Genomic DNA, 24,825 nt, shown 5'->3' on the forward strand with positions numbered 1-24,825 from the left:
CAGATCTGCACAAATAATAAAACACACACCCCCCCTCCAGTTTTTCTTAACTAACCTTCATTTTCTGATCCAAGTTTTGCTACACTCGATTAGAAGTGAGTGGATTTTAATGCTGTTTCTGCAGATATCCACCACCATCACAGCCAGGAAAGTCCTGTCTCACATTTGGTGTATTTACATGTCAGTGCGGCTGTAGGTTTAGGAAGATTCTGGTGTATCCAAGAAGTCTTGCTGTGGGCATGCCTGTGCTCAAAATCTCTGCAAAGCATGAGTAATCCTACCAAATCATTGTAGCTGACCCTCTCCATGAGCCAAGGTTTTCCACACGCATCTGGACCCTTATTCCTGGCTTACAATAAAGAAAGTGAGAGAAATCAGGCCTCCCATAATTACTTACAATCTGTGAGCTAGGCACATATGTAAATATTTTCAGGGTCACAACTTAGCTCTTTATTTTTAATATACTTTGTTATTAGTAATCATTTTTGAAGAGATTGAAAATCCCACCCATAAGTTTCTGTAGTGTCAAGCCTGCTCAGCCTTGACCTCTGCTCCCAGTGGTATCATTGGATTTACTGTTAACTTCAGCAGGAGCAGTCACAGCGGGTCTGAGTGCTTTTGAAAATCCTTTCCCTATGTTTTTCTGTATAAAACCCATCACTGTAGCTGCCAGATTATATGACACTAGGGTTTAAAATTACTTAAGAATGAAATCAAACTGTTAAGAAGGCTAAGTTGTAATAAAGCTAAGCAAAGTAAATTTGCTTTCTTTCTAAGACAAAGCGACTTTCACAAGGTTTTAATTTTCTCTGGTCCAAGTGGAAAAACAATTGAGTTTGGTTCATTCTGCACATGCGTGTGTCAGTACTGCTCCAGCAAAGCCCTAGAGATGACATCCTGCACCTACTGCCATGCATGGGCTAACCTGGGGCACATGGAAGCAGGTGAGGGGGGCTGGAGGTGGGGCTTGAGCCCACTTCAGGGACTTGGTTTCAAATTCTCTCTGTCCCTCTGCCATAGGGTGCAAACTTGAGACTCACCAGTTAAGCCCATGTTTAGTTATTAATTCTGCCCAAGATGTGTCACTAGTTTTCCCTGCTCCAGAAGTGCTTTACAAATAGGAAACGGAAGATCTGGGGGCTCAAGTGTTATAAAGAGTGTCCAAATCTACCCCGAGACTCTCTGCACTTTTTGTACCGGGGAAAAAGAGAGATAGACTAGAATTGCTGTATCTCCCCATGGTGTGAGAAGAATAAATCCATAAAACATTGTATAGCATTCAAATACTGCAGCACTAAAGTCCTTCTGTAGTTACCTATGCCCTGACTGGTAGTAATGCCGTGCTTAAAGCCTCCATGCTCACATCTGTTTGCAGATGTCCTCTGGAGCAGGGTGGTCTCTTGCTGTAAGAGTGATGATAAATACTTTGCTCTTATGGATTAGATTATTCCTCACAAGTTGTTCTCTGTTTCACTGGGGGTCAGCTGTACTCATCATCTGTTAGGATTTTTCTCCCTTGGGCCCCTTTTTGTTTTTTGCAATTAAACCAGATCCTTTGTTCTGTGGTGTCAGCAGATAGGAGCGTTCCTCCAGGCAGCCATGAAGACAAAAACGTGTGGGTAAGGGTGTTGCCTCTCTCTGCAGCTTTCTGCTCCTCTTCTCCCATCACCAGCTCCCCACGCACGATGCTCACTCCAAGGGGTGGTTGTGTCCACACCGTCCGTTCCTCGGTTCACCTCCCCTTGAAAAGAGAGTCCAGATGTTATAATCCTCTGGTAAGACCTAAAACTGGCAGGATTTTTGTGTTTGTTTCCCTGCTCCTTTTTTATTTTCATAAGCCTATAGACTGACTTTATTTCTCTTCAAGGTTTCTAAGGTGGGAGGTTGCTGTTCATCCACTTTTAATTAAAGTGGTGTAGAGAATTAGGCCTTTCACAGGGGTGGTTCTGGTGATGGCTAAGACTATTTTGTTAGTTTTCCTCCCATCAGAGCAAATGCTTGGAAGTGTGAGTTGGAGCTCAAGCTTTTTAATTATCAGGGAGTGAAATTACTACATTATGGTGAAGTGATTTCTTTGCAAAGGAAAAACTGTTTCTTGGCTGCTGTTTTGTGCAGAAGTGTAACAAAGAAAGGACGGTTCACTGCTGCATCCTCAGAGGAGAGGAGGGTGGTGGGTGCAAGGAGGGAGTGTGAGAACGTGGGCATCAAAGCACTGAGTTTGTGGGGTGGCTGAGGGTGATCTGTGGCTTTTGCAGTACGGTGTGAAGGAGGGAAGGTGGTGGGAGCCCAGTCCCTCTTTCTGGCAGCGTCCAGCTGTTTGCCACAGGAGTCTGTTTTAGATTAGGCTGCCAAAGGCACAGTTTCTCTTGACATTGGTACCGCACTAAAAGAGTGTAGGTATAGGGCTGAGAACATCAGGAGAGCAAAGTACTGCTCTTCCCAGCTGATCTACAGTCTCTCATTCCCATTTTGTCCTCCTTCAAAGCAATGCTCACAGGCTCATAAAACACAGCCTCATGCAAGCAGAGGCTAATGCAGACAGGGTGTAGGAACCTTCAGTTGGCATATGGGGTCAGAAACCGGTCTTTTTCTGGAACTTGGGGAAGGCAGTGAAATCCTCCTTCCCAAGCACATGATTATTTTGGGTGAGCAAGTGAAAGATCTCAAGAGCAGGTCTCAGACTGACCTAGGGAAGCAGATGGCTTTTCCGCCTGGAGTGTTCAAATTATTTCAGGATAGTTTTACAGTGCGAAAGGCTCCAGCAGGAAATTTTCAGAAGAGCCCAAGTGTCATCTGACCCTGAGTCCTGTTTTCTAAAGTGTCGGTGTGTTCCTGGTGTGTGTTTGTGCATATGTGTATGGAAATTTGACTTCTGTTTCATATTGGTTAGCTATTTTAATACAATGGAAGGAAAGCTATCACCCCAAGTGGCAAGAGTATGTTTGCAGGAAAACCTGTATTTACCCATGGATCCCTGGGGAGAGGGGATAATCCTCTTCAGTCTCATTAACTTCTGTCTCTTGTTTCTGTTCTCCTTGCACGTAGCTTGTTTCCGGCACAAGGACACAGCTTCTCTTGGCTTCCTCAGCCCCATGAGCCACACATAGGTCCTTGTGGTGCTGCAGAGTAGCCAGTACGGGTGTTTGTGTTCCTTTTTGAAGTCCTTTAGGTCCATCTCAATACCTGCACATGATGAAGGGACTGTCAGACTGTCCCCTCCACGCTCCTCTCTTTTTTTTTTCTCATCTGTAGCGTGAAGCAGTTTGCTGTCCCCCAGAGGTTCACTGATCCTGCATATGTTTCTAATCTTATGGCGTAGCCAGGCTGGTTTCTTACTCACAGCAGTGAGATGTCAGCTCTGATGTCACTCAGTTTGGTTCTGATCCGTCCTAGTCCTAGGGCCAGACTCTGTTTGCTTTAATGGCTTTTCTATTTGAAAATATGTGCTTCCCTTTCTGCAGCATTTCCCTATTGCAAAATGCCTGGAAAGGGCCAAGAAAGACTTTTTCTTTTCACCATTTGTGATGCCTGGAGTGGTTCCTCAGGGCTCTGGGTTTATGCTGTGGTTTGTTACTGATACAGGTTTCCTGGTGGTTATAAGATGATCTAAAGCAATCTGACTTGTTGAGCTGACTCAGAAGTGACCCTTCTGAGTTACTCCCAGGCAGCTGAGCTGTCTGAAGAGTTGACTGTGGGGGATTGATCTGCTTATCATTAAAAGTAAAATGTTCTGTATGCCTTCAAAAATATCAGAAATTAGTTAGATTCCTTGTTTTATGAGTAATTTCAAAAAGATCGTGTCAGTGCCCTCTTTTCAAGTAATAGTAATTTAATAAATCTTCAGTGCAGTATCTGAAATGCACCTGTCTCACCCTTTTGGCACATGAACAAAAATTAATAAAATATGGGTTAAAATAAACAATGTGGAAAACAGAGTCGTCCAAAGAAAAATTGAAAACTCCCACCTGCTGAACAAGGGAAACATCTGTGAAAAAAAGACTCACCTGGTACTTTTTCTGGGTAAATAACATTAAAAAAAGGTACTTGAAACAAAATTTGTGTATTGACTCAGAACAGTTTAAGAATCTCATTGGAATTCAGATGTCTCTCTTTTCAGAGAAGGGAAAATAAGAAGACTGGAATGTGCATGCTTATGAAATGCTCTAGATGTGTGTGTAAGCTAAGGTTTGATACAGCATCAGTGAGTGAATGGAAGAAGTTCTTTTAATTCCCCTACACTCTGGATAAGCTCTTTAGCAAGTGATCAGGCTCATTTCACATAGTCCTTTGCCCTACATTGGTCTTCTCCTCACTATGTCCGTTCCTTATCATGTCACATTCACCTTGGAGGGCAAAGTCATTGGAACTGCTCATTACATTAGTGTTGCTATGGTAGTTTTGCTGAAACTGTGGGCTTAGACCAGGTGAAAGGGGAAAACACAGTGGTGAATCAGACCTAAACTTTTTTTTTGTGTCCTAAATATACTGAATGTGCATCAGAGAGGTGATTTTGGGTGGCCCGAGGGGGTAAGGAGTCGCCACTTTGGAGATCTATAACTACAGGTTAAACTGAATTCTTCAGTAGTGCCATAGGTAGAGTTGATTGTACCATGAATCAGGGTAATGGATTTGCTGGTCTCTTGAGCCCTGGTGCTATATTTCTGTGATTTGGTTATTTGGAGCCATAGTGTGAAGAGATTGTGATGAAGATTAATTCAGAGTGAGCAGCAATTGGACATGAAGGGTCAGTAGTTTGTGATTGTAAGATCTTAGCCTCAAAGAAAAGAATTTTTGTCTACACAGTAGTAGAAACTTGTCAAAATCTGATATTTTCCTAAGCTACTTCATGTTTTTAATCCAAACATCATTATTTCTGGACAACACCATTCTGATTTGCAAGTGGCACCAGTATAATTTGTCATCACAACACCAGTTCCTCAGTTGCATCTGGTCTTTGAAGTGTACTCGTATGAATGCTGCATTCTTAAAGTGTCTTGTCACAGAGCAATCGTTGTAGCATTTGCAAGAAATACTTTTATTTCCTCCTTCTTTTCTGTCTAAAAAGAAAAAACCCAATCTTTCAAATCCATTTGCAGCAACATGGTTTTATGTAACTCAGCAGGAAATACTCTTGTGTATCTTGCAGATGAGTGCAGTGGGAGGTTCTGCTGCATGGTGTGGGCTGTTGGGTGCCTGAGGAGTTTCTCTGCTGGGCTCCACTGGTCCCACTTCCCTTCTCTCTCCATATCCATCCCTTCATATGCATGACCTTACTAGTAGTTGAATCTTAGTCAACGTTCCTGTGGCAAAGTGTAGCATCATCAAGCTGCTGAACAGGCAGCCTTTAATGCTGTGTATTCTTTGCAGTCAGATAATTTTGAGGTATGACCCAGATTTTGTTTTGCACAGGTGCCCAGTGTTAATTCAGGTGCTCGGCACCTCTCTGCTATTTATTAACTTCCTCAGAAGCTACAGTGGGACTCAGCATTTTGGTTGTGAACAAATTAGTGTCGGGGACTGTCTTGTGTTTGTACAGTGTCTGGGACAGTGGGTTTCTGCTCTGGGAATAGTACTTTGGAAAATAGCTTCAGGTTCCTTGCAGAAGAAACACTCCTCTCCAGCCATTTCCTCTGCCCTCACAATGCTCTTTGGGAAGTGGTATTTCCACCATGCTGATCCCAAGAAGTGGACCCGCTCTCACCCTGCACAGGATAATAGTGAGGGCTCGTTCTGCCTAAATCAGCATGGAAAAATATTATGCAGGGTGAGGTTTAATTCTGTCCAAACATAAATAGAGTAGCATGCCCCAGAATATCTTCTTGGTCTAAATCTTGCTCAGCAGTCGAAAGTCCCAAGTACCAATAAAGTCACTGACTAATGAACATTACTCAGTTCCTTTGGGTGCTTGGCTAGGGGCGCTCATAGTTTCCAGTCATACGATTACTCCTTTTTTACTTTAAGCCATCCTGTTTTTCCTTTAGTCTTTCAGCCTTAAAGAAACATTGAGTAACTCTGTGTTTTGCTTCTTAATGGCAAAGTCAAGGAATCACAGAGACACAGATCTTATGACTTCCTTTCCTGCTACCTGGAAACACCTTCTTTACCTCTAGTGCCAGCTGATGTGTTAGTTCTCTGGTTTATTTTCCATCACCTTTTCCAAGTCTCTCTTTCTCACCCTTTTTCCACTGGAACCATAAACAAATTGGGATTTTCCAAGCAGAAGTTTGTATCTTACATTTGCAATGGAGATGAATCAGCACCAGAACATTCACTCTTCACACTGAGTTTTTGGTGAGGAGTCAGGAAGGGTTTAAAATCCAAACCTGAACTGAAATTTGGCAAATTATCTCAGTAAAAACCTTAAGGAAGGCCAGCCCCAGTTTCTAGAGAGTTCATTCTTGACTGACTGTGGAGATACAAAGAACAGCCAGCCTCCAGACGAGTCATTAGCCTTGCCCAGGAGGAACTTACAATTCAATTCCTTGTGGTCTCTTGCAGGAGTTTACCTGCAGGAATAAACATCTGTGTTGCCCATGAGACCTGTGAGTCCTTGAGTTGTCATTGGCACCTTGTTCTGTGTCATTCAGAACTGCAGCATGGCTCCAGCTTTTAGTGACCTTCAGCATCCAGTCACATCTCCAGAACCTCATGCCCAGGGTTGCATCTTTGGATGGGCAGCGACTCTGCTGAGAGGTCTTGGACTTTTGTACCAAATGGAGCTTCTGGTGTTGTGATTTCAAGAATGTAACCCATTGCCTTAGCTAATTCACTCCTGTTGTACCTGAGATACAAGTATGCATTAGAGGGCCATGACCCTTTTAAGTAGTTGTATGACTTAGGAACTTGTTTCACACATTCAGATCAGTTCATGGTGCCTTGAGCTGAGTTTCTGAGTGCAGTTCAGAGTGGCAGATGAGCCATTTTACCCTGATCTGGGTCAAGGTGATCTGTATCAGTCCACTGCTGATGAGAGATGTGTTGCCTGCTTCCTAAATCTGACCTGAGTGTTTCTTTTTCACAGAAGTAACACCAAAGTACACTTGGACTGTACAGCAGCTGTCACTGAAATTTACTGGGATGTAGTTTCTGCAGTAATTATCTACAATTCCTGACATGTGCCACAGTCCAGTTCTGTGGCTGTGCCATGCTGGTATGTTTGACTTGTGTCATTGTGGGTATTGAATAAAAGTATCACCTGTCAGTGAAATATCTTCATCTGTGGAATCTGGTACAGTGAATTTTTGATGGCAACACTACACCTCAGATTGTGAGTAGGGATAAAGAAGAATCCCACATCCAATTGACGATGGCAAATCCAATTCAAACTGCAAAGGGATATTTTTCCTCCTATTAGGCAGAATGTGATTAATTTCCCATGTGGAAAATTGTTCAAGACAGACATGCTTGTAAATTATGGCTTAAGAGATCCTATTACTTCAAGATCCATCAAAACCTACTGTGCCTCCCAAAATAGCAATAAGAAGATAATTATATTAACAGCCTTTCTTGTTATTTGATGTATGACTGACATAGGCTGTAAGCTTATTTTCTGCCAGGTTGGAACCTTCATTTAAGGATGGATGCTTTGACATTAGTGGACATAACAACAATCGTTGGTTTCTGACATTTGAAATAAAAATGTTACAGGAAAGTTTTAAAATAGGGGATTTAAAGCTAATAGGTTTCAATAGCCCACAGTTTAAAACAATGCATCGTCTGGGGATGAAGACTTAAAAACTTCCTATCTGAAAAGAAACGTGGCTTGACCAGGGATTCTTGAATGATCTGGTCTAGAATCTGTGCTGTTCAGCCAATGATCTGCAAAAGAGGGTGTTAGCGATATAACTAACTTGGCTGATCATGAAATTTACTTAGGAAACTGAAATTTGGAGCTGATTGACAAAAGTTGGGGAGGGTCTCATGATATACATGGTAAAAAGACAGTTTGGTGGTGGCAAGCACAAAGCAGTGCTGTGGGGAGGGCAGAGGGGGAGAACCATTGCAATCTAGGAAGGAGATTTCAGTAGTTCTGAGGGTGTTTCCATGAAAACTGCAGCTCGACAGTCAGCAGCACTCAGAAAGCCAAAGGTGGTGTTAGAAAGAATTAGGCAAAGAATGGGGAACAAAACCCAGAGCTTCAGCTGTGGAAATCCATGATTTCCCCACATTGTGAATACCGTGTGCAGGTCTGGTGTTGCCTCCCAGAAAGTATATATAATAAAGTTAGGTGCTGAGAAGGATGACAGAGGTGATTACAGAGGTGAATTGGCTTTTGTAGGACAGGAATAAATACACTAAAAGTCTTCAGTTTGGAACAAGGTGATGGTTGGGATAGAGTAGAAGTTTGTGAAATCACAAAGAATTTGAGAGAGTGAGGAGGACATAATTATTTTTATTTCTCAGAATGTAAAAACCAAGTGTGGCCTGTGAAACCTGGAAAGCAAACTTAAAGTGAACAAAAGGAAGTATGTAATCACATACTGTGTGATTAAATTATGAAATTCATTTCCAGAGGACTCTATAGGGACCACAAAATCTATGGGTTCAAAAATATACTAGAGCAATTTCTGTAGGATGAAGTCAGTACTGGTTGCTAAAAGTTATTTTCTAATTCTCAAAATGTCTAACCCCTGCTGTGCAGGAGTAGGGAGTATGTGTCAGGAGAAGGATCCCATTACATATCTCCTATTCTTGAATTTCTTGCCTTTCTTTTACTGGTCACTGTTGTACACAGGGAGCTGGATTACAGGGATCTTTGAACCAAACAAATGCAAGACACTTACATTGCTGCAACAAAGTGAATTAAATCTTCTGTCCCTTTTTAGTGTGTAATAACCACCAGTGGAGCTGCATTCTTGAATTGCAGCAGCAAAACACATAGATAGTGATCCTCCATCTAGAAGTGGAGGAGATGGCATCTGTCCATTCTTGACCTGCTACTTGGAGACCTCAAGTCTGCAGGCTGGACCACCTCAGAGGGGTTATCCGAGGTGCCCAATAGTGTGACTTTGTATCTCTGTCCAGCCCTGGATAGCACTGCACACCAGGACACAAAGGCAGACAGCGTTTGGGGAGCTGCCATTCCTGTGTGGTGGCACAGGGAGAGAAAGACAGGTTTGTTTGTGGTGTGGATTTTGTTAGCAGTCAGTCCTGTTTGGCGGCTCGGTGTCTCTGTGGCTTCAAATGCAATTAATCAGGGCCTGAAAGGGTAATTACAAGCTCACATTCCTAATTCACATTTCTGTGCCTATTCATGTTAGTGTTTTTTCTTTAATTTAGCAATGAAGTTGGGCTTGTTTTCATGTTTTTATGCTGCTGGCCCAGTGATCCTTATTAAAAATAAAAAATAACAAAACATTAGTTTCCAGTCCATCTTTTTTTCTTCTTTCTGGGAAATGAGAAGCCCATATTAACCATGAAAGGGAAGGCAGTGTGCATAGTCCTATGGTCCTGCTGTCACCTTGGCTGAAGATACTTTCCTTTCATGGCATGAGTAATTACTTACAGCATTAATCCCTGAAAGAGGCTTTTTATTCTGCAGTGGGCAAAGCTGTCAACATCTGACACTGCTGTTTCCTTCTTTGATCCAACATAGGCACCTTGCTGAAGCCAGGAAAGAGTGGCCCTGGAAAGCTGGGGATGCTCAGCATCCTGAGCTCCAGGGCAGCAGGTCTGTCCTCTGAGGTGCTCTTGCACCCTTAACACTGCACTTACTTGCACATGGACAAACTCAGAGGAATTTTTCAGGGAAATCGTCCTCCACTGTCTTCTGGCATCAGCAGGCACTGCTGGTGCCAAGTCGCACTTGAGCGTAGTTTGGATTAAGTGGCCTGAGCTGGAAGCAGCTGACGTGCTCACACATGGAGGAGCTGGGTGTGAAGGAGGCTGGTTATCTGATAAGTAATTATAAAATCATTTCCCTGTTCCTGTGCATCAGCTGAGCTGTGATAACTGTTGGTGTGAGTGCTTTTAGTCATGGAGCTGAGGTGGAACAAACTGAATGAGCTTTGCTCTCCCCAGGAAGCCAAGTGACTGGACACTGGCTCATGTCAGTGTAGGCTACGTGTGCCCACACGGATCACCCTGTCCACTGCCTACCACAGGAGTGGGCTAGCCATGCATCCATCAGCTGGAAAGGGGCAGTAGGAGTGGCTTTGTGGTCAGGAGTTAAAGAGGAGGTACTACTAGGTGACATGGCCACAGACCTGACCCAAAGGCTGTTTCATCAGGCAGTGTGTTCTGGTGGATTGGCCTTGGCTGGACACCAGGTGCCCATCAAGACACTGTATCACTCCCTCCTCAGCAGGACAGGCAGGGGGAAAATAAGATGGAAAAAAACAACTTGTGGGTCAAGATAAAGGCAGTTTGATAAAGTGAAAGCAAGGGTAACATGTGGAAGCAAAGCAATGCAAAAGATTTATTCTCTACTTCCCATCAGCAGGCAGCTTCCTGGCTGCTTCCCAGGAAGTAGGGCTTCATTATGTGTAATGATTTCTCTGGAAGACAAATGTCATAAATAATGAATGCCCCCCGTTTTTCCTCCTTTCCCTCATCTCTTATTACTGAGAAAATGTCATATGGTATGGAAAGCCCTTTGGCCAGTTTGGGTCAGCTGTCCTGGCTATGTCCCCTCCCAAGATTTTCCCCATCCCAGCCTACTGGTGATGGTGTGGGAATGTTAGAGAGGCAGCGCTGATGCTTCTTCAGGAGCAGCCAAAACACTGGGGTGTTATCAACACCTTTCTAGCTACAGATACAAAGCACAGCACCATGCTGTGCTGCTATGGGCTGCTGTGGGAAAAATCAACTCCATCTCAGCCAGACCCAATACCTGTGGGCACATCACAGTCCCAGCTGGGTTGTGGCACTGCAGGCTCAGAGGAGGCAGGGCAAGGGGTGCAGATCTGGCTGCGGAGTTGGCACAGATTGGTGTGAAAGTGACCGCGCGGATCAGACCCCCAACATGTGCTGGAAATAAAGTGCCTGTGTCTCTTCTCCTGTAATACAGGAATTTGCCATCCCTGCTTTAAAGCACATGCTCATGAGCCTTTGAGATCAGCAGTAGCTTTGTCAGGGATCAGAGCAGGCAGAGAGGAAATCCCTACCAGAGATTGTCTTAAGAACACTCTGAGGTAGGACATACTGAAAAGACGTTTCTGGAACCAGAGGATGATGTCTGTGGTTTGAGATGGTGTCTTGGTCTTCAGATGAGCTTCTAGACTTGAGGACTAGCCAGTTTTGATCTGGTTGTTGTTCACCAGCTTCTTCTGTATCTGTTGTTATCTACTGAAAATTCAGCTTAAAACTAGTCAGCAGTTTCACTTGGAGGACTCCAGGAAAACACATTTAGGAAACAAGAACAGTGCTCTGTTTTGCAAAGCATGGGGGATTTAATTTCTGAATACAGCTTTATGAAATCCTAGCTGGTGAGTTCAGCCTCTGACAAGCACATCCAGTCATGTTTGCTGCTCTGTTGTTTGTTTGTTTAATTTCTATGTTAATTGGTGCCTTTCAAATACCACAACTGCTCTGAGGAGTACTGCCCCTGCCACTCTGACTGCTGTATTTCCCCTCCTATAAAGTGGGACATGTGTAACCTGGCAGCTGACTTAGTCAAGGTCTTCCACTGGAGAGAGTTCTGCCTCATTTGTGGCAGAAATCAAGGATTTGAGTTTGATTTGAATAAATGTTTGAACAGAAAGAATTTCTGACCCTAGATACCAAGGTAGATGTATTTTCATTCTGCATGTAATCAGCAGAGGGATCTAGGGACTGGCTTTATGGCTTTCATTAGTGTGTGCTCATTTTGTGACCTCGTGGAGCCACCTTTGCATCCCTACCCCTCAATTTCTACCTGTAATGTTCCTGTAAGAGTTTACGCCGTAGCACCACGTTATTGCATGACCAACCTCATAGTAATAATAACTTTGATCTGCATGGTGTGAGCGCAAATATTATTTTATTCACAACTCCAGCTCTCAACCAGCTTAAGGGTGGAGTCTCCCAAGCAGTGTTATTGCCCGTCACACCAAGGGATGTGGCTAGGACCTTACTGTGCTTTTCCAGTGTAGTATGGCAGGGGTGTGGTTCACATCCAATCTCCCTCCAGTGACCTTGCTGCAGGGTCTTCTACCCCAGTGGAAGTAGCTCAAAGGCTCCCTGTCGGCAAGGCTGGCACTGGCCCAGTGTCTGTGAGGTAGTGTCTCAGGCTTAGTGTCACACTAACTCCTGCATGAATGACAGGTCTCATAAGAGCTCATAAGAGTGTAAATGTTTTAGTAGGCTCAGTTCCTTAAGGCTCCTGCTTTAAAAGATTGAGGTGGGACCATGTGGTCCTTACCTGAGTGTACATACCGCCAAGTGTCTGTAGAAGGACTTCTGTTCACTTTAACAGACCCCAGTGAGCAAGGTGGTACCTGATATTGTTTTGGAAAGAGCAGAGGAAGAGTTCAGTTAGTGTAGCTACAGAAGTATGGTCTTGCCCTTTAGGAAGAGCATTTTTCATGGTTAAGATGGCACAAAGGCATTTTAGAGGCTCTTGCCTTTTCCCACTCTGAAGTCAGGCGCTGAAGTAGGTCGGACAATACAAGCATTTTCACCAGCAAATATGTAATACCAACAGCAGCTGCTGGTTCCCAAACTTGTTGGACCAAAGTACAGTGGTCCACATCATTCCAACACTGGTCATGGAGTGAGAGTTACTCTGAAACATAGCTCTGCAGACTGTCTGTGGATCACTAGTGATTTGGAGATCATAGGTTAGTAGCCACTAACTACCTAGGTGGAGGCAGGACAGTGACCTCAGCTGGTACAGGAGGAAAAACAAATGTTTCAGCAATGAGACTCAGTGGTTGATGTTCCTCTGGTCAGTATGATATAGGGTCTAGATAGTTTGACCATTATTTAAGTCCTGGTATTTTTGCACATTAAATGACTTGGTCCTGGATATTTGGAAGTGGATCTTTTTGGAAGGTGTTCAAGAAAACAAAACAAAGAGTGCAGTGGATGTGATTCTTATCTTAGAGGAGAAGTGTGCATAGGCAAGGGGGACATTTTGTATCTGCACAGGCTTTCCTGTTTTTCTGTGCCTTTTGCCCCCAGCACAGTAAAGATCAGGCAAAGAGAAGGACACTTCTGCATCCTCTGTGTGAGGAAGCCCTGCTGCTTCCTAAAGCAGCATTTCCCAGATGTTTTGAAAACTTGACCCTCTTTTGGCTCCTTGTCTCTGTGACACTTGGAATTATCATCAGGTCAGTTCCTTCAGGTGAGGGTGTGCCAGTTGTCCTTGTTGCTGGCTTCAGGTGTACCCATCTTCCTCTGCCCTCAAACAAACCCACAGCTTTCTGCAATTAGAGCACTTGTCTGTTTGCAAGTAGTAATTGCAAATGAGCTCACTTTCCACCTTGTAGAAGCTGAGGTGTGTAGTTTAAGGAGGCACCAATTTCACTGCAGAAATTAAAGACCTGACCCACTGAGTCAACACTCCCAACATTTTGCAACCACTTACAGACTGGGAAGTTCAGTTTTGAGTGGTCTGGTGCTCACACTGAGATCCTCTTGTGTGGGATAGATGATTTAGTTTGCTTACTCTGGTGGTTGGTTTAATCAAGGTGATAGATCCCCTCAGGCTTGCTGGTGCTCACAGACCAATGCACAGGAAGCTGCCCCACAGTGAGAAAATGGAAAGGATAATTTTGTACAACTTTTGCCTGCCCTTTCCAGACCTAACTCTGCATAATTTGCCTACACCATGATTCCTGCCTTGCTTTGGGAGGTGGGAAATTTGCAGCTGGGGCAGCTGAAGACATTACATGAGCAGGGGGTTGTTTGGGTGATAGCAGCAGGACATAGAACATTATGAAGTAGTCTTGGCTTATGCAAAACACTGTACAAACAGTAACAGAGCTGTTTGCTTGAGTTTTGAACCCCATGGCCCCCATCTGTCACTCCTGAATTTCAGCATTGGTGCTCATGGCTTTTTTCCTTCCAGCTGTGCCTGATGCTTGAGTTCCCAAAGTGTGTACTAGCAAAGCTGTTCTAGAGCTGATGCTGTTAGCCCTGGAGGATAGTAGCCACCCCTCCAGACAGTGGAAAACAGACAGGTTGAGAGGTAGGAGCTCTTTGCTGATAGGGAATCCAGCCTGACTGCTTGCCTGTCTCTGGTTTCCCTTAGTAATTATTCACATAAGGGCATATTCTGCTTATCGCTTCTAATGGAGGAAGGTTTCTCTTCCCAGTGATACTCTTTTATAAAAACCATGTTATTTCCCATGCTTTATTGCTTCTCAGTGATTTTCTTTAACATTGCAGCTTATGCAAATTAAAAACAGGATCCAAGGGCACAAGGACACCCTCCCCTCCATTCCCCATATCTCAGGGCAATATTGTTATTCCTTGTGTGGCTTTCTTGGCTGCCCCATCTGTCTCCATCACCTCTTGTCACCTTCCATAGTAATTCCTGCTGATTAGCAAAGGCCTTTATCAGCTGAGGCGCTTTGGCAAGCCAAGTTCAGCCAACAGTTCTGACTCTGTCACGAATTTCTACTTATTAAAAAAGTCCTTTCCCCTCCCAATAGTGGAAACACAATGAATCATTTCCCTCCCCTTTCTTTGTCAGGAGCAAATGCCATCAGTGTTAGGACCCTGGCACTGACTTTCTGACTCCAGGAAGTCATGGATGAAACAATCCATGGAAACTGGAATCCCCCTATGAAAGTAAGACATTATCTTGTAAGGAACACACCTCCCTTCTGGCTGCTGTCAGATTGGCATCTGATTGACAATCATATGTATTTCCATAACTTCTTTCTTCTATTCCGTAGTGCTGTGCTTTTGATTTGTCTGTTTTCATTGTAAGGTGGCAGTGCATGTTTAAATGCTCCATTTGGGAGATAGATTGTGTGGCAGGTGTGTGAGAGTTTCAGGCAGGACCCTGAGGTGGATGTCACAGCTTAAATAGGTTGGGGGGGGGTTGTGTCATATTTGATTGCAGACCTGTGCCTCTTTGGTGTATAGAAATATTAATAAGGAGTAGAAGCCATCATAAAAATACTTGAGCAATAAAACGGTCTTAGTTACATTGGAGGAAACTGCTTAGCCCAATAATAATAATAATGGCCAGTCTTCGCGAACGAAGATTTTGGGAAAGGTCTTTTACCTTTCCAGCCTGCGCAATGGATTTTTTAGGTGAGACACAGCCTGCGCTGAACTGAGCCCACCCTTTAATCCTAAGGTTCATCTGCCGGGGCCAAGCAAGCTTGGACAATGGCAGTGAGGTCCTCAGGACGTAGGTTTGTTTAGAGTGACCTTCTCATAGATGGATGGCCTCACAGGGCTAACGAGCTCCATCTGCCCGGGGGACTGGGATTCGAACCTGGGTCGCAGCGGTGAGAGTCCCGCATGCTAACCACTAGGCCACCAGGGGTCCCCGCTTAGCCCAATAGGAGAACCTGTAACTGCATGAGGGCTGAATTCTGTATTCTTTTTTATCAATGCAGCCCCCGTGTAAGTGCAAAAAGAGTCTGACCTCATCTCATAAGCAGACTTCTCTGAGAAGTTGATCTTAGGTTGAACATATTGCTTGGCAATATATACAGATCTGGCATCTCCCAGGTTTTCATGTAAAAAAAAAAAAGGTAGAGAATCAACAGCACAATAACAAGAACAACATGAAGAGGCAAAAGCAGGAGCTCCTTCCTGCTCTTTGGAGACAGAACTAACAGAACCTCCACAACTGGAGCTTCTGTAGTCAGAGGTAGCACGTCTCTTTTAAACAGAAATCATATATTAGAGTATTACTAATGCTTCCCATTAGTCTTCAGGCTGTCTGCTGCTGAATATTTATCATATGGCTTGCTTCACATACTGCATTCTGAAGTGTTCAAATAGAAGATTAAATGTGAATATGCATTTGTCCATCATCCCTTTGAGAGTGGGTTTGTTCTCCTAATCTCTGACAGACGCTCTTTGCATGAAACAACTGGTGTCCTTAGGCCAATCCATCACCCAGATGTACCTTGAAATGAGACTCAATCTCAGCAATCAGGGAGCAAGACGTGAAACTGTTGTCTGGTAGATTTGGAAAGGACCTAACAGCAATTTCCCTGTCTCCTTTTTGCCCCTATACGGCTGCCTCTCACTGCCTGGCTCTGAAAGAGCAACCAAGCTGGCAGCTCAGGGCTGAGCCACTGGCACAGGGGCAGGAAAATAGTGAAGACATCTCTAGGAGGTCTCGAGGCTTCAATATGCTGTACCTCTCCTTGGCAGTGAAAGGAGTGATTGGGAGATTTGCTTTAGAGGCTGTCTTAGAGCTTACAAATCACCAGTCAAGGGCAGTAGCTGCTGACAGCTGGCATCTGCTGTGATTGTAGGGGCACATGCCATTTGTCCCCCTTCCTTGAAGAGGAAAGGCTGGATTCTCCTGCTAGGCCATCCTGTTGGGGACTTTTAGGTTTCTCTGTCTAGTGGCACTGGGTGCTGTCCTGCTTCCACACTGTGCTCCACAGTGTCACCAAGCCCACCAGAAGCCGGTTTTCTTCCTTGCACAAACAACGTCCTTGACCATTTACAAAGCATTAGGCTGTGGACCTTTCTAGTATGCTCAGCACAAACTAGTAGGCTAATGGGAGTGTTGGGATGCACTTTGGCTGGTTTGTTCTTGGACCTCATTTGTTAAAAATCTGTGTTACTCTAAGTATGAGGTCATGCAGGAACAAAATGATACTCAGAGGATGCCTTTAAGCTTGAAGAATCAGCAGCTGCCAGATAGACAGTCTCCTGCATAGCTTTATTATTCCCACTTTGTGCACCCACTGTGTATACAGGAGGAAACTTAGGTCTTGTGAGAGAAGAGGTGTGTGGTCGTGGAATTAAAGACTACATATATATATATATATATATATATATACAAGGAGATGAAGGGATGACTTAAGATGTCCTCTACTCTGCTAAACATGATACTTTGCCTCTTATCCACATTAATTTCCTAGGAATAATATTTTCTTTAAAGAAAAAAGGATAAAAATAAATATTGTTATCCTGCATTAGCAGCAGGGCTGGAGCCCTGTGTCTTTCCCATGTCTTTCTTTCCAAGTGCTGCTGTCCTCGGAGGCCTTCCTAACATGTGCCAGACCTCCCTTGGCCCTGTCAAAGCCTGGCACACCGGTGAATGAAATATTTGCATGAGGCAGCGCCGTCTCATGTAACGTTTAAATTCCCATCTGAATCCGAGGCACAATTCCTGTTCACTTCCTAGCTAGGCTGCAGCATGGTTAAAAAGCTGCTCATCCTTCTGTAAAGTGGGGTTGTAGTGCCTGAGGAGGCTTAAAAGAGCTGCAGTAAAATTCAGGGAAGCGGAAGCAGCACTGTATGTACTTGCGTAGAATAGATCCCTTCCTTAGAGATGTGGCTTTTCCCAGAGGAAAAGCCAAGTGGCACATGAACCACTACTCCACCCTCACAAGGAAATTGCCTGGGCTGTTCTGCATTTACTGGCCACCCCGGGACTTCCCCACTTCATGTTTGTTCTGGGTGAAATGCTCCCTTCCACTGCTGTGCTCAGGGCCCCTCGCTGGCTCTGATGTGCCCCTGCTGCTCTGCTGTCTGCCTTCTCATTATTTCTTTAGGGTGATCCTGCCTACCTTGTTAGGCAAAGTTTTCCATTGATGAGGTCTGCAGTCACTTGGAGAGCATAAAGAGTGTACAACGTGGGTCTCTCGGATTACCTTCCTTTTCCAGTCCTGATGGGACGTCCCTTGCTTTTGGGGGAAGACCAGGACAAATAGGGGAACTGGAGAAAGCAGTAGTAACAACTTCTGGATCTGCAGTTGTTCCTGCTGCTCGGTTGTGATGGCTTTGACTGATCTTTTGTCAGCACAGTCTGTCTTCCCAGACAGACATTTGGGAAGTTGTCCCTCCTTAGATGTGCTTCAGTACCCCTGTCAGTGAAACTTCTTCACCTGAGGACCTCCAGAATTTGTGAGGGAGTTCCTCCTTGCTGCCCAACAGAACTGGATGTGCTTGCGGAGTGTCTTTGTTTTTCTTGCTTTCCAATTTGTTGACTGCTACTCCATGGTGCTCTGAAATACTCAGCCTCCTCCAGATCTCAGCTTTGAATGTCATACTGGACTAAGCAGCTACAGATCTTCTCCACAGGCCTCATTGAGCCTTTTCCAGCTTCCAGTAGTAGAGGGAAGATCTTTCTTTTATTGGAGGGATAAAAATGGAAGCACCTTCTGGGCTTTGTTTTGTTTTAACACCACAGTTGTCCTGATATTTTCCATCTCCATTTAAGGACTGAATTAAGATTCATCATATCCTGTAGTCTTTTTTGTACTCTGTTTAATATAACATTCTTTATTATTGCTTTAAAGAAAGCTGAATTGCATTTACAGGAGATCTTTAATGTGTTGAAGTCTTTGGTTCCTTAATGTTTTTGTATGGTCACCGGTTCAACTTTAGACTCATGGCTTGAACTGAAAACAGGAAAGCCAGAAAGTGAGAATGTTTCCAAAATGTCACTTTCTCTTTGCAGTGTATTTATAAAAGTTGCAAAAAAATACCAAGATCTCCCACACCAACATTTTTGGAGCACTGAGAAAGGAACTAGTCTTTTCTCTACAGCTACGCCTACATCCCTTCCCTCCAAAAAAGCAGCTTACTCTAGTTACACAGTACAAGTACACAGTGACCCTCGAGGCTATCAGAAATGTTTTAGAAGGGCAGGTAATTCTAACAGTTTACTAGACAGAGAAACAGGAAAGCAGGAACGTTTTGGTGTGTCCAGAGTGGATCAGTGCGGGGAGATGGGAGTGACACTTTACTCCTCAAGCACCTTTTAACTAAATTGTTCAAGCCCAGATGAGCGTCTCAGACACCAATTGAAGATTTCCCCTGTGCTCTCTGACCTTATGGCATCACATCCTACAGGGATGGCTCAACACCAGCTTAGTAATGAGATAACCACAGGGAACCCAGAGAGACAAATTTATGACACCAGGAAATGGTTTTACCTCACAGGACAAACTGTTTTGTTGCCAGAATTGGGGATGAAGATAAACCACTTTCTCCTGTCTGAAACAAAAGGCTTTAACACTTTCTAGATTAGCAGCTATGTAGAAAAAGGCAACCAAAAGGGGCAGTGTCTTGGAGGGTTTAGAGCCTCTGCTACTGGATTCTTAAAGGCTGTAATTTCATTAATCTCTCAGCTTGTGTAATCATGACAAAGTCACAGCTGCGTATTCAGATTTTGGATCTGATTTAACTTCCTAGTCCATTTTCTTATCTCATGATCTATGGATGAGTATCTTATTTGCCGATTGGCAGAAGAAGTTTGGAGCAGGGAGTGGTATATATGTCGTGGTTTTTTTACATGGACATTTCATGGACTAAATAATGCTGGCAGATACTGTTTTCTTCTACCACAAGGAGAACATATAATTTATTCTTGTCTCATTACATTAAAAGAAATACAGCACAAAAGGAAAAGGGAAGAAAACCACCAAAAAAGGATATGAAGATATAATCCGTTCTAGCCAAAAAAATACCAACTCTATGACATCCTTGTGTGTGGGGAAACTCAGCTCCTAGATTATTTTGATAAACTTTGTTACAATCAGTTTCACACAAACCCCAGTCGTTTATTTAATCTTAACTGCTTGCAGAAATGTCATCCAGTAAGGACATGGAGATTGTTATTTTTTTTAGTTTCAAAAAAAGAGTTCGTTTATTTTTCTTCTATTATTTAGTTTCTCTCTGCAGATTTATAAGGGCTCTCTCACTAACACAGCCTCGTATTTGCTTGTGTGCTGGGTGTGCTGTTTGCCTGCCTGCAAGGGCAGGAGCATCCACAGTGGGAGGCAGCTGACTGGGAAGTAGATGGAGCCCACCCACCCCAGCAATCCTTCCTGCACAGCCAGCATGAACATGCCAAAGTAACCCTGAAGTAGTAGCAAGTCATAACATAGTGTTGGTCCATTCCAGGATAGTGCCATCACTAAAAGGGAACCAAGTCCTTTTGTGTTATCTACAGGATGAAATCAGAAAAACTCCCTCTGTCCCATTAGTCTCTTATGTAGAGACTTCCTTCCGGTGGCTCATACAAGCAGGGCTTTGGTGGCAGTCACCAAGGGTTCACAGAGCTGCTGTGCCTTTGGTAGTTCTTGGCCATGTGCAAACTTAAGACAGCAGCATCCAGTTTCAAGAAGTGCCATGGACGCTGCTGTAATTACTGTCTCTCCACATCCCTCTGCTGCCTGCCCTGCAGTGCCTTTCTGTGCAGTTTGCTCTAAGGGCAGGAGTGGATCTGTTGCTCACACCTCCTTCAAGTGTGCCATCCTGTGTGACTTGTTGTTATGGGGGGCTGCACTCACACAGAGCTGCAGCTCTGTGAACCTCTCAAGCATTGGAACTTCTCAGCTGGGAACATAACGAGGTTGCAGAGCTCGACCACTGGCACTACTGACAGCCATGGCTGGAGCCAGGAATGAAACCCTGTCTGCTGATCTTTCTGCTTGGTGCTGTTGTGCTATCCCACATGGCAGCTGATGCCCCTAACCTTCCCCTTTCATCTGTTCCCTCCTTAGGCAAGATTCTGTTCCGGAGGAGCCATGTCCGAGACGTAGCTGTGAAGAGGCTAAAGCCCATCGACGAGTACTGCAGGGTAAGAGCTCTGAGGAGTGCCGGGCAGCCCTGATGTGTGGAGGCTCAGTGCTGGGCTTTCCCTGATGGATACTGCTGACAGGCAGTGTGTTGAGTCTACCACAGGGAATATGGTCCTTCCCAAACACCACCAAGACTAACAGGGCAGGTGGAAACAGGACGCTGTTTGCTCACAGGGTCCTTGTAGCATTTTGCCATGCAAACCCATGCACTGGGTTGGTGCCTCATTTCCTCAGTAAAGGCTCTAAGCCTCATCTGCCCTAAATGTGGATTTTATTTATACATCAGCCACAATGACTCAGGAGCTCAGAGGCAGAGAAGCACAAATAAGATGATGTTTTTTTCTGTTTCCTGTCTGTCTGTCCCCCAGTGCCACATGAGGACAGTGCCAGCTGGCACAGGACTGAGGGTGTACCAGTGTCTTCTAGGAGTGCTTCTCCTGATGAGTGAAAGCCTGGAAATTTATTGCAGGACAGAAAAGCACAGCTCTATTGAGAAGAATATTAAGTCACCTAATCTTTCCTTTCTAGCCTAGAGTTTATGATATGGTGATAATTAATCCTGTCAGTAGATTAAAAGTTGTTTCTAAGCAAGGAGGATTCCCAGTTTTTGTAGAAGTATCGAGCGCGCCAGCGCATAATTTAAACCGGAGACTTCCTCTCTTATTTCCCATGAGGTTTCTTTCCATTTTTAGAAAGCCAGAGGAGCAGGTGGAGGGGGAAAAAATGCACTCCCAAGAACTTCTCCAGTCAGACATTTGCTCCTGCAAAATTGGAAGCAGATTGCCAAAGTGCCTGAGGCATGCTGGGGGCTGATGGTGAAACCCATGCCATCTGCACCCCCAGGGCGAGGAAGCTTCATTAAAGTCTTATCTCATAAGATCAGGCTTTTTTGTGTGACAATTAATGCACTGTCTTCCTGCTGGCAGCTGAATGGCTCTCTTTAAAATATGTAGGGTTTCACTGAGTCCCCAGCCGCCTCCTTCAGACAGGAACTGCTGGCGACAGGAGCGGTGAGGGCTGGCTGATGTCAGGGTTCACCCAACAGATGCATGGTGGAGAAAGCAGTGACTTGTGCTGTGGGGGCAGCCAGTTCTCTGCTACCCCGTTGTCTGTGCTCCAGACAGACCTGACCTGACCCGGCCAGGCCTGCCGGCGCTCCACTGGTCATGGCCGAGAGATGAGTTGTGGCATCGGCTGCTGGCACATTTGTTGACACCAAGGTGCTGTGATTTCTGTTCTCATTTCCTTTTTTCTCTTCCCCTGCATTTGTGCTCACTATTGTTTCTTACTCTGTAGCAGGTACTGGCACATGTGCATGACTCAAGAGTGGGATCATGCCCACTTCTTGGGAAATGTTACCCATTTTCTGCACTTCATCCCCTGTCCAGTAGACATTTTGACTCATTAGAGAATTGTATAGAAGTGTAGAGCAAGAGCATTATTTTGACAAGTTCAGTTCTGCTTCTGTAAGGGTTCAAAGCTTATGTCCCATGCTAGTCCTAAAATGTGTAGGCTGACAATTTTGAAAAATTTAGAGAATTATTCTGGAATGATGTGGGTGAAATTGATTGAATAAATCTGACATGGGATAATAAAACGAATAAATGAAAAAATAGACCTTTGTCCACTGGAATCTGTGAGGAAGCAGAGGAGGGAGGCAGGTTCCAGATGCAAAGTTCATAGTAATTTTTTTGCAAGATTAGGGTCCTCCATCCATTTCACCTGTCCTGGAAAGACAAAGTACAGATGGACTCTGGTAAATGAAGGGTGCAAATGTTTGACCATTTGTTGTTTTTGCAGACTGTCTCTGTCAGAGCCTGGTGATTTGCATGGCTGAGAAGCAGGTTTGGCTCCTGCTGTGTGGATGTGTTTGTTGTTCCTGCGCTGCTGGGCACAGGAGCAGGGACAGGCAGAGGCTGTCTGAGAGTTTGTGGGAATACTTGGGAAGCAAGGGGAGGTCCGCAGAATGTTCTGTATCAGGGGCATGATCCCTCTGGCCCTCTGTAGCACTCATGCCTGGGTGACTCCTCATTTCATTGTACCAGCTTAGAGAAATTCCATCAGAGGTAACTAGGCCAGTGGTTTTGCTAAGGCTGCAAGAAACTGCAATGAAAACAGGAGGAGTGGGCTACAGAGGGGAAGATTTCCAGAAGTTGTCTCGTCTGTAAACATGAGAGTGCAGGATCTGGGTGTCTTTACTGGTAACCTGAGTGAGTTACCAAACAAACTGTGTTTTCCCAGTAAATGTGTGCTGCCTGCTGGAATTGGTGTCTCTGGATGATTTCCCTTTTAACTGTAGGCTTGGAATTAGTTTAGTGTGATTTAAGGTCCTCTGGGCTCATTGGGCCTGATTTTCTTAATTTGTTTAGGAATTTTTGCCAATGTGAAAGAAAGAGCAACTTCATAGACCTCCCTTCCCAGTGGTATTTTATTTATGAACCTTTTGATCTCCCAAACACAACTCTGGTGAGTGTTTGTCCAGTATGTACAATCCTGTGTTCAAGAAAGACCTCTCAGGTCAGTGGTTCACAAAAATATCGATCTCTCCTTACCCAACCCTCTGGGAAGATTCTGGCCAGCATTCGCTGACTTGTGTATTTGTATGTGTTGATCCTAATGTGTTGACCCTAATGAGGGAAACATCTTTGTGCAGGGAAGATCTTAAGATGTAAAGTCCCATTGTCACAAACATTTACCTGGATTTGTCACATGCCGTCATGTTTTCCCAACTGGATGTGACTTTAAGTAGAAGCTTAGGGGCTTTTCTGTAGTGAGGCTTGAGTACCCAAATGGACACCACCTAAATAAAAATTAAATGAGCAAGTCACATCCACGCCAGGAAGTACTGGTCATTCTTTTATTAATGTTCACTATGTGAGAGACCATACTTCAAAAACATAATTACCTCCCTCTTGGTCTCTCAGTCATGCCTTTCTGTCAAGGTTTAATTCTTGAACCTGTCGAGACAGCTGCACAGACATTTCTCTCTGTATCCCTTGTACAACTAAGCTAGTGTTCATTGAAGATGGAGCGATAGTCCTGGTCAAGAAGGAGAGTTTAAGTGAAATACCTTCAAATTTTATCTGTATTTTTTAATCTACATTTCAGAATCCTCATGCACTTAGACCTGCTGCAGTTATGAGGGTTAGTTATTTGCAACACCCCTCTCAGCACCTGGAGCAGGGCCTGGCTTTCCATTGCCTTGTGGTCCTTCCATGCCAGAAGCCCTTACATGTTTCAGTTACTTCCAAAACTCTGCACCCCCTTTCCTTCTTCCCTCAGCTCTTTATTTATTCTCTCTTCTTCTCCAGTCTGAGTCGCTACCATGCACTCTTCATCCACTTCTCTGCCTGACTATCAGTGTTTGCCATCCACCCTCTATACTTCAGTGCGTTAATTCAAACTTGGAGTTACTTGAGGCTCTCAACCAAACAGAAGGTGTTTTCACATAAATGAAACAATTTACTTCTTTGTCCTGAGAACTTATCTATTTTAATTGCACCTTCCCCCTTGCTGGACTCGTGACCATTCCCAAACATCTGGCACTTGTGATTAATGTTAATGAAAATGATAAACAATGGAGAACTTACATGAAAAGTCAGAGTCATAACCATGCATTACTGTGAGTTGACTGTGTATTTGTGTGCAGAGCTGGACATTAGGGATCTAAAAGATGTGCATCTGAAGTGCCTCAACAGGGTGTGTGGAGACAGTCAGTGATTCACTCCATCAAGAGCCAGACATCCATAGAGAGGTAGACAAAGGACCCCCTGAAGGTGCTTTCTCTAATGATTATACGAGTTCACAGACAAGTGTGACCAGTCTCCCATTTAAGATGCATGACGTTCAGTGGGGTGAACATCATTCTGTGCCTGTATACGCACACACCTACACATGTGCTGTTTATCTCTGCATATACATCTGTAGTCAGTTTTTTATAAATGTATCCGCATAAATGCAACCCACAGCACTCAATGCATCGTTACAAGTTCCTGCAGGGTTTTATACCCATGTGCATGTGTTCCATGAAGCCTTTGAGCTGTAATACAGTCACACAGAGCTGTTTCCAGTTCATGTAACCTTAAGCCATGAACCCCTGCCTGCTCTTGGTGCTCTGTTGGCTCCGAATGCCGTGTGTGGCTCCCAGCAGCACCTTCCTGCAGGT

General features: G+C 44.3%; 1 protein-coding gene across 4 annotated transcripts in view; it reads left to right on the plus strand.

Moving 5' to 3' along the window:
• SH3PXD2A (SH3 and PX domains 2A) overlaps nucleotides 1-24,825 on the plus strand; it is a 249,853-nt gene that overhangs the window by 85,527 nt on the left and 139,501 nt on the right. For 3 of the 4 annotated variants that reach the window (XM_027692136.1, XM_027692139.1, XM_027692138.1), the window contains exon 4: nucleotides 20,583-20,659. In XM_027692136.1, coding sequence (XP_027547937.1) covers nucleotides 20,583-20,659 — 77 coding nt within the window. Of the gene's footprint in view, nucleotides 1-7,551; nucleotides 7,557-20,582; nucleotides 20,660-24,825 lie in introns of those variants that run through there. The other variant, XM_027692142.1, reaches the window with a different exon arrangement.

This window comes from Neopelma chrysocephalum, unplaced genomic scaffold, assembly GCF_003984885.1.
Source record: "Neopelma chrysocephalum unplaced genomic scaffold, ASM398488v2 Primary Assembly neopelma1_85, whole genome shotgun sequence".
NCBI classification, from domain to species: domain Eukaryota; kingdom Metazoa; phylum Chordata; class Aves; order Passeriformes; family Pipridae; genus Neopelma; species Neopelma chrysocephalum.